The sequence below is a fragment of the Amblyomma americanum genome, chromosome 7, assembly GCF_052857255.1.
Source record: "Amblyomma americanum isolate KBUSLIRL-KWMA chromosome 7, ASM5285725v1, whole genome shotgun sequence".
NCBI lineage: Eukaryota > Metazoa > Arthropoda > Arachnida > Ixodida > Ixodidae > Amblyomma > Amblyomma americanum.
The window spans coordinates 67,853,400-67,863,881 of record NC_135503.1 but is presented as its reverse complement, the minus strand read 5'-3'; the positions used below and the strand labels follow the sequence as shown (position 1 = coordinate 67,863,881).

The 10,482-nt window shown below is 50.4% G+C and overlaps 1 protein-coding gene across 1 annotated transcript; it reads left to right on the top strand.

The window, feature by feature from the left end:
* Window positions 1-3,685: 3,685 nt before the first annotated feature.
* Window positions 3,686-10,237, top strand: LOC144097187 (uncharacterized). Its single transcript, XM_077629938.1, has 5 exons — window positions 3,686-3,927; window positions 4,239-4,369; window positions 4,799-5,088; window positions 5,912-6,086; window positions 9,961-10,237. The coding sequence occupies exons 1-5, from the start codon at window positions 3,858-3,860 to the stop codon at window positions 10,102-10,104; spliced, it is 810 nt and encodes a 269-aa protein (XP_077486064.1). The 5' UTR covers window positions 3,686-3,857; the 3' UTR covers window positions 10,105-10,237.
* The last annotated feature ends 245 nt before the right edge of the window (window positions 10,238-10,482 follow it).

Sequence of the window (10,482 nt, the reverse complement as noted above, 5' to 3'; positions counted from 1 at the left end):
CGCCGCCTTCATCGCACCGACGCATGCCATTTTTCCTTGAAAGTGCGCACGTGTCTGTGCCTCCAAGCGCAGTTTTTTTTTTTAATATTCACACGTCGCTTGCCATGTCTGTTACTCCCCTTGTTCCAGTTGTCATTTCATCAACGCACGTACGTGTATGTCATTTGGATAAATCCGGTCATTCAGGCCTGCTGCGTTACTGCCGAGGTCACTGTGCGCGTGCGCATCACACAGGAACATAGTGAGCTGTGTTTCTCGTGGAAAAATAGAGAAGAGGGGCATGGGTTTATTTGAAATATGTCAACGTTATTCAAGGAGGTACCGTTCGGCGAAAGCTCGTCGGAAAAATGACCAGAAACAGCGCAGCTAGGCTGCCCTCCAAGATCTGCTTCACCCGATCGAAACATCTCTCGCAATGCTCCGCAACAAGATTGCAACAAACGCGCGCTTCGCAAAGTTCTAAGAACATCAGATATGAAGGATGTGTCCCCTGCGGGCCAGCGACTCCCCAGGCAAGTTACCGCGACGTCTCCGGTTTCCATTCATTGAGCGCCATATGCAGTCCTCCTTTTCCACGGGTCACCTGGCTACAGTTGACAGCTCAGGTAATTCCGCACTTCCTCCTGTCCTTAGTCATGAATTATTTTCCCTTTTTGCTTGTCCGAAGTAGTTTATTTCTTGCCATTGGCAACAGTACAATACAACCATGCATCATGCAGTGTAAATACTTATTTTCCGGTATTTCTAGCCGGTTCAAGCACTTGCTGCAATATGGATGTTTCGAACATGCTCCTTTTGTTGTAAACCGTCCAAAAGTTACTGGTTATGCAGCAGACAAAAGGTCCTAACGGAATGATAGAACGGGGTGCGCAGCACATTTTTAGATTTCGAAATCGAAACTGATGATCCTCTTTCAATATTATGTGGAAGTCAGCCCGGACTTCTTAAGCATTTGCTGCACTCTCAGACATTCAAAAACATGTTTTTTGTCGTTAACAAAATGAAAGTTGTTGCTCAAATCCCGAACATAAGGATGAAACAGCACGATCGGGCGCCGCACATCACAGTCTCCCAGCCATTGGAACCGAAACTGAGGGTCATCTTTTAGCGCTGCATAGCGGCCAGTCTGCGCAATGCCGAGGCGATCTCGAGGCCCATTGAAATCGAGGAGACGCTTCAGGCACGTTCTTCAGGAAGCATTGGCCGAAGCCAAGCCAGTCGAACTGCGTCGGATCGCTGCTTCGTTAGGCTTAACAGCTGGAAAATCGCCCTTATATCTGAAAAACAAAAGCTATTTGTCGCTTGAAACTTTATGCGATGGTATGAATGGGCAAATCGATGACGAATACAACAGTTTAGAACATGATATCGCGTCGAGGGATTAGCGACGAAGCTGTTATCGCTGTGAAGTGGTGGACAGGGCACCGCCATGTTTGTCAACGCTACGTACGCAAGCAACGCAAAGACCGCAACGTAAAAAAGTTGGGCTGAGGCTTAGCTAAAGTGTTAAGCCTGGATATCTCGAAGCGAAAAGCTTCGTTGCGATGCTCGTGGTTTAGCTTAAGGTGTCATACATGCTGCTTTTGAGCCAACTCCAACGCTACCACTTCTGGGTCTTCTCCTCCTTCCATGGCGAAATGTCAGACGACGGAGGCAGCGCGCGGCGGCGACGACGGCTGCGGCAGCAGCGGCCCCCTGCGCTCCGCGTGACGTCACTCGGTTTCACGGTCAGACGACGGAGTCAGCGCGCGGTGGCTACGACGGCTACGGCAGCAGCGACCACCTGCGCTCCGCGTGACGTCACTCGGTTTCGCGCATGCGCAGCTGTGGCAAATCTGTAGTGTGGCTCACGCGAAGCCCGGTGTTGACGAGCCTAATGAAGCTTTTCGCTTCAAAATCCGAATCTTACGTACGTACGTGAGACTCGCGCATACCCTTTGCGTTCTGCGCATGCGTACTGGTCACCCGTAAGAGATCTATGTACGTGAGATCTCTACGTACGTGAAACTAAAGCTCTCTATTGTCTTGCCATGCGTTGCCTTACGACTGTATGCCAATGAGTAGGTGCATCATTAGAAAGGAAATGAAAAACGCGAGACAAAATAAAAAATTGGTTTGGATCCAAAATATGTGAGCAGCCTGCAGTACAGTCTGTAATTTTTTGGAGGCATTTTAACCTGCAAATAGCAGTTGTATGGGTTGTGGAGAGCACGCAGAAACAATAAGTGGAGCCAAGAGGCACTGACGCAGGATGGACGTTGCATGAACAAGAGTAAGTTGGCCGCGTCTTTGATCGAAGAGAAGTGGTCAAAAGAGGCGAAACAAGGCGATAGAGCGACAGGACAAAGCAACAGGAGGCCAGAGGCTCTGCCGCGGCGAAGAGAGTGCAGTATCGACTTGGCAATAGCTGGCGAAAGCCCACTAAACCACAGCGCTAAGCGAAATCAGCTTCTCCCAAATTCTAAAAACGAAATTCTAGCGCTCGTAACTCTTTATCTTGATTAACCTCTTGTTGAGATAACGAGAAAAGTTTTAAAAATACGGAATACTTTTTTTGTCGCGGAGGAATTCTGTGCGGCGGTCCTGAATGTGGGTGGCGCTTCACTAAAGACTTAAGCTGTATCCGGTAACAGCCAAGCGCTCGCGACGCACTTGGGCCGCGGGATGCGGAGGAAGATTGAGCTGTGGTCGAGACTTCGCATCAATTTGACGTTGACTAATTGCTTGCTGTCAACAAGCGCATAAAGGTGCCCTTACTGAAAGTGCTGGATGTTTTTTTATGCATGCCAACAAAATAGAAACTACTGACGTCACAGCTGCAGCCATTTTGGCGCACTTGAAACACGGCGTAAGGCTGTCGAGCGTGTCTATTCGGCTTATCGCCAACTGCTCCGGCCTCCACTGCTGAAGCTGCACGCTGTGCAACAAAATGGCGCCCGTGACGTCATGTGAATACGTACTAAGTTTTCACTGGGAGTCCAGTTTTAGGTAATAGAAAAAGTGCTGAATATAATATATGATAGCGGACAGCAGTGGTGTGCCCTTGTGCGACGGCGTAAGGCTGTCGAGCGTGTCTATTCGGCTTATCGCCAACTGCTCCGGCCTCCACTGCTGAAGCTGCACGCTGTGCAACAAAATGGCGCCCGTGACGTCATGTGAATACGTACTAAGTTTTCACTGGGAGTCCAGTTTTAGGTAATAGAAAAAGTGCTGAATATAATATATGATAGCGGACAGCAGTGGTGTGCCCTTGTGCGACGTCTATTTTTTTATTTACGTTTAAGCCTTTCGGATATCTTATCAAGGCTTAGTCACGAGGAATTGCAATCAGCGGGTGTCTAGTGCGCGCAAGAGCAGACGCAACGCGCTTTCCTCGAGTATGCTACGTAAAAGCGCTACCGCAGGACGAACTGAACCCTGATTGAACTAGCGCAGCGAGCGGCGTGTAAGGGAACAGCAACCGAGCTGACGTCAGGTCCAAATGGAACGGCTGCAGTTTTACCTGTCATCTTTACTACTAATATAACATAAAAAGCACCCTCGTGGTTACGGAGATATTTATATAAGGTTAAGGCTGGACAGACGGCAAGAAAAATGCGATCACCGTAAATGCCTGTGTGGGTGAGGCGCAAATATCGTTTACGTCATAATGATATGAGGGTGAGCATGCGATAACTGCATCAATCGTTCCCGATGACATCGCTCCTGAGAATAGCTATCAGTAGAGCGAAGGCAGTGAACGGGATCCCGGACAACTTCACAGCCAGTCAGCCTTCACTTCGTTTGTCGTGCGCTCGCTTGTCGCTCCTCCTGTAGCAGTTGCTACTCGGCTTGTTGCACTCATCCCCGTCGGAACCATGGCCAATGCTAGCGCGTATTCCCTTCCATGCTTCAGTTTGGACGAGAAGATACTGCAACTGCTCTGGGGTATGTGTACAGCCACGTCGCATCTTGTGCACTCACTGTTTGCTTTGGGGGTTCAGCACCTCTCTTGGATTCTTCAACCTACTCGCTTGTTTCTGGCTTTCATCTGAGTCGTCAAACACTGCATGATAGTTCGGTCTTCTTAGTCCTTTATGTGCAAAAACTAATGACATGCTTCTGCAAGCGAAGCTAACAGTTTGCGGAGCTTCGACAGGCTCCCGGTGAGAAGAGCACGCTTATGCAATGTCATTCGGAATCGTTTCCCTGACGTTAACGGCCTCCCTGCAACCGTTTGTTGTGCTTACCGTGCGCAGATGAAGGCGTCCAGATGGAAGAGCTCCTGGAATTCTCCTTCGAGCGCGTTGGAAGACTGGCTGCTGAACGGGGCGTGGATGTGGACGACGACCACAAGGAAGAGCTCTGGCTTTATGTCCAGCGCATGAAGGTGAGGGAAGTTCTCTTTTATACGCCGTATGTGAAAAGGAGCTGCGTCTAACAAGTAGCTTAGGTGAGACGGGAGAACCTGGGTTCCACTCTGCGAATAGTCTTGCCACTTTGTGATGGCATTATATCTTGATCTATTTAATTGATTTCGCAGCTTTAAAGCGAGGTTTTGACATTAGGCCTTAACACTTCCGACGGTTTCTCAGTTGTTTATTACTTCCTTTTATACTCTTCCTTTTACTCAATGCTTCTGTTTTGTATTCGTGACCTTGTGCACCACCACACTCGACCTTTCGCTGCTGGTGGGCACCTCAATATAAATAAAAATACCATTTAAATTGCGGTATACGCCATTTTACTCCCGTTGTATGAAACGGTGCTGCCTTTCTACTTGAAAAGTTATTTGTTGCGCCGCACAACCTTTCCGCAGGCCGAGCAGCCAGACTGGTTGTCATTGTCCCAGTACCACGACCGCACGTCAAGGCAGTTCTTCGACTCGTGCCAGGAAGACATCACCGGCGACACGCTATTCCACACGGCACAGCTGTCCTGGGATCCGCTGCCCCAGAACGATTCCTGCCGCGCCTCTCTAGGCCACGACTCGACGGCGTCAACTGCGGTACCCGGAACCGAGGTAGACAGTGACGTCAGCGGCAGCGTCACCAAGTCAAAGCCATCCAAGCGCACGTGCAAGACACCCAAGACATTCAGGCTCTCCAAGTGCGATAATGTTCTTATTTTTGTTTCTTTTCATCGATTCTGATTCTTTCATCTGTGAGTGCATATAGGCAGCCAGTTTCATATCATTTAAGATATCCTTCTTCCGTTGAAGTAGGTACTAACGTGATGTGCTTTTCAAAACATTATTTTTACACTAATCACCCCGACAGTTCGCGTCAAGCGCATTTAGTGCGCTGCTAGTTTTTTTTTTTTTGCTCGATAACTTGTTACCGACTGTCATCGGAAGGGATAGTCACTTAGCGCCTTAATTCATCAGTCGCATCGACGTCACTGGGGGCTTTTTCATCTTCGAGGCAGCCGGATTTCCCGACGGGTGAGATTCCGACAGTTTTGGGTCGATAACGAGCGTCATAACACCATGCATTGAGAATACGTTCACAGGTGCCTTGTGCAATCCGGACAGGGTGTCTAAGCCCACCATTATCGACCCACTTACCCTGTCGTTCCTGTCGCTTGTCCTTTTATTTACGCACGAGAGAGGCCTACTTCTCAAATGCACGTATGCCCTATCTAGTGCAGCAAAGAGTAATTACAACTGGTGCCGTTTGCCATTTCCCACGAAGGGCTGTTCCACGAAACTGTATCCGCTACCGAAAATTGGCGCCAGCCTTCTTCGTTTGTTTCAATCATCACGGTTAATCATTTCGTTCTTCTCTATGCAAATATATTGCAATCCTTGCTCACCAAACTGGTGCCCTTCGGTCGTACAACGCCAGTTCCTCCTGAGTAGAGGTTTATCACCCGCCTTCGCCAGGCGATTAATAAAAAGAAAGCAGCCGGACCTCCCTGTTCGTCTCCGCAGGTGCGACCTGAGCCCGATCTCTAGCGCCACGGCCAGGGCGCCGGTTCGTCGTTCGGGCAGCAAGGTGGCAGCACTCCTGGCTCGCCTGGTGCGCGACAGGACCACAGAAGAGGATCGCTTCTTCACGCGCGGCATCTGGCCCGCCTGGCTCAGCTTCAGCACGGCGAGGCCAAAGGTAGGCTTACTCGAGGAACTGCTCCATTTCTATCAATGCGGAATCGGTACTGGCCGTGCTGGCTCACTCCAGCTTGGGCAGACCCACTGGCCTAGCCGTGTGACCAAAGATTTGCATCTGCGGATAGGTGTTTTTCTGGAGCAGCTTTTCCCCCACTTCGAACCTAAGCGCAGCGGCTCGTCCTGAGTCGTGCCACTTCTGTGCATACCTTCATATTGTTACGCGTCTCTCACTTCAGCAACCCTCCTGCGGCACTTCGACCCTTCTGCTGTGACGGAGGTTCACACCAGTGGCGTCGGTCTTGGGGCAGTGCTTGTCCAGCTGCACAGTGGGGCTGAGTACATTGTTGCCTACGCCAGCCGCACGTTAACAAAATGTGTGCGTAACTACGCTGCCACCGAATTGGAGTGCCTCGCAGACCCGCCGCGGTGGCTCAGTGGTTAGGGCGCTCAGCTACTGATCCGGAGTTCCCGGGTTCGAGCCCGACCGCGGCGGCTGCGTTTCGATGGGGGCGAAACGCTAAGGCGCTCGTGTGCTGTGCGATGTCAGTGCACGGTAAAGATCCCAGGTGGTCGAAATTATTCCGGAGCCCTCCACTACGGCACCTCTTTCTTCTTTCACTCCCTCCTTTATCCCTTACCTTACGGCGTGGTTCAGGTGTCCAACGATATATGAGACAGATACCGCGCCATTTCCTTTTCCCCAAACCAATTATTATTATTATTATTCCTCGCAATTGTGTTCACTGTGCACAAGTTCCGACCCTACCAATATGGACGCCACTTCACTATTGTCACAGGCCATCATTCTCTATGCTGGCTCCTCGGACTTCGCGATCCATCAGGTCGTCTGGCGCGCTGGGCATTGCGTTTACTAGAATATAAATTTGCTGTCTCGTACAAAAGTGGCCGCCGTCAAAAGTGAGCGCCTCGTTCGCGCCGACCTTCCGCAGTATGGCAACCTTTCAGCGCGAGCAACGTGGCGACCACTCACTGCAGCTTCTTATAGACGCGACAGAAGGCAGAGCAGATTCAACGCCATTTACTGTCAAAGATGACATTTTGTTCAAGAAGAACTACTCCGTCGATGCTGCTGCCCTGCTTTTGGTCGTTCCAAAAAGTCTCCGCGTGCAAGTTTTTCCCGCTATGCACGATGACATCGCATCTGGACATCTACGCTTCTCTCGCACTCTGTACCGAATTCGAAAGCGTTTTTATTTGCCGCAAGTTTATAAGACCACCAAGCAGTACATTGCAACATGTGAAAAGTGCCAACGATTTAGGGCACGAACCACCACGCCGGCCGGTCCTTTGCAGCCCGTCAAACCACCCTCTTCCCCTTTTGAAAAGGTTGGAATTGACCTACTTAGTCCTTTCCCAAAGTGTTTAGTGGGACGCCGCTGGGTGATTTTGTGTGTGTGTAGACTATCTCACCGGATACGTGGAGACCGCCGTTCTCTTTACCGCAAAGGCTGGTGATGTTTCGTCGTTTCTCCTACACACTGTTATTCTTCGCCGTGGCGCACCCCGTGTTATAATAAGTGATTTTGGAAGGCAATTTACTGCTGATGTCGTGGAAGAAATGCTCCGGCTTTGTGGATCGGACTACCCACACTCCACACCCTACCACCCCCAGACCAACGGTGTCACCGAGCGCACCAACCGCATCTGACAACCATGTTGTCCATCTACGTCTCGTCTGATCATCGCAACTGGGACGCAGTGCTGCCATATGTGACGTACGCCTATAACACTGCCAGTCATGAGGTCACCGGGTATTCTCCCTTCTATTTGCTCTATGCCAAAACTACCCGCGTTTTTCTCGATACCATCTTACCGTTTTCCCCTTGCCATCTTACCGTTTACGTACCCTGGCCTCACAACGCCGTTCTAAAGAATATTACGACCTGCGTCATCGCGCGGTGACTTACTCTCCCGGAGACTTTGTCTGGCTTTGGACGCCAATCCGCAAGAGAGGGTTGTACGAGAAGTTCCTGCAGAAGTACGATGGCCCCTTCGTCGTGTTGGAGCAACTGACTGACGTGAATTGTGGCGTCGCCAAGGTGACGACGAATAAACGCCGTTCCCGCAAGACACAAGTTGTTAATGTGGCTCGCTTGAAGCGCTGCCATCGTCGATCTGCCTAACTTTCTCAGGAACGAGAATCGTCTGCCCCCGGCGAAATTGTTACGCCGAGGAGTCGAGGAAGGAGAGAGGCGCGCAGACTGATCTGGGCTCTGGGCCGTCGGCGACCAGCTTTCATTCGCAGAGCTCTCACCTGAACCAAAGCCATTTCATACGCTACAATATTTTAAGAGAAATGATATGCTCACTTGCGATGCTGTATAATTTGTGGACGAATATGAGCGAACCCTTGAAATCTTATACCCTTGAGACATCTGAATGAGCTTAGGATGACTATTCGGCCATGACACCGCGGTTTTCACCGTTGTTGGCAGTCCCAGGTGACGTCATGTAGGTGGACGCAGTGCTCGCCAAATAGCTACTGCGGTGGTGGTGGTGGTGGTGGTTGGGGTGAAAAACATACTGTTAAAGGCCCTAGTCTGGGGAAGTCTCTACTGCGGGAATTTATCTTCCTAAAACGATCTAATACCTCGCCACGATAGCAAGGCTGCTTCGTGGTGACGGGCTTCGAGCATCAATATTTGGCAACTCAAGCATCGTGACGACGCAACCGCGACTAATACCAGGATTCCCAGACAAGTGATGATAAGCGGCGATAAAACGGCGCTAATTCCTTGCGGTCCGTCTGACTATGCAGCAGACGAAAGCGACCGAACCAGTCGAACTGCCAACGGTCCTGTAGTTTTGAAATCCGGCGGGACACACACTCCCAAGCAACCGAAGCTTCAGGCAATGGAGGAATGCCTCAGGATATTCTAGTTCACTGCATACCTCATGCCTCAGGCGGCTGCCAGAAGAACCGGAAGTTTGCTCCCGCGTTACCTATGTCACGGCTGGTCCGGGCGAGCAAGCGCGCCGCGGTTATACTGCGCGCAGTTTGAATTTTATTAGCGGCACCAATCGGTATGGGAACCAATTTCTTTCTTTCTTTAGTGGAGCGCCAAGAATCATGGCAGGAAAAGCCGCCGGTGCTGGGTGCGTAATACCCGCGGCTCGGTCGAACGCACCCAGACCCCGAGAGTAGATCGGATCCGCATGCAGGTCGACATGCTTCAATGCATTTTTTAAAAATCTGATAGCCTTGTACGTCAAAGCTATTCAAAATATTCGCTTCTAAATTATTCGAAGCAAATTGGTACCTGCTTCGAATTAGCTTAGAACCTAGAAACCCCTTTTCGCAAAAGCCCACTTTTTTCCTACTCCATCTCTTCTGGATCGGGCTTCGCCGCAAGCACGTGCTGTATACCCTTTACAGGGGCTAAAGCACGGAACAGACGGTAGACTCTGGCAAGTATATATTGACCACAGATGAAAGCACAATGCGACGTCGCGCACAAACGCATGAATTTCTTCGTTGCCAGGCATGCGCAAATACTACCCAGCCTCCCCCTTAAGACATAAAGAAGTTAGACAGACTTCGGCAAACAGCGTTAAAACGGCGTATAAAACGTCCTTCAGTCGTAATTGCCTACACAGCTAACTTCTCACGATGAATAAGTTTTTCCATGAGGCTAAATTCTATAAAAAGCGGTTCTGCAGGCGACTGGTGTGGAATGTGAGTGGCACTCTGTAAAATTTTCATGCATTCAGAGGAGTTCGCAGTGCGCAAAGCAGCTTGGTCCGAACTCGGCCCAAAGCCTACATAGCCGATGGACATTCGCCCGTTCACTGTGCGTCCTGCTGTCCCAGTTTAACGCTGTGCGCCCTGCTGTCCTTATTTGCCGTTGCAGGAGTCAAGTCCCACGTCGAGTCGCATCGGGCAAAGTAGCTGCCACTCCCGACGACAGAGGACGCCGTTCTTCTTGCGCTGGATCGGTCGCAAGCGATCGCACGGATACAGGGTGTCGTCCCGCTCCCTGCGCCAACTGCCTTGAGTCGAGGCTCCGATGCAGCTCCTCGCATCTCTGCCCAACGCTGACAGCTCGCTGTACTTCCTTGTTCTCGGCAATGCGCACACACGCCTTCCTCACTGATCCATTTTACATGGCCATTTTTTTCTCCTCTCGCGGTTATTCATGAGAGCATCTTATTTTCATTCTTTCCCTTCCCGACAACTCTCATACACATGAACGGCGCCTTTTATAACGCTTTTAGCATCAATAAACGACCATTTGCTCATATCAGGAACCACGTGGGCGTTTTCTCTTGACAACTGGAACTCTCGCCATTTCGAAGGCAAGAGAGACTTTTCCTCACTCTACTGAAAGTAAAAACTTCAAAGAATGCTAAGGAAGCCCCACTAAATGACGCAG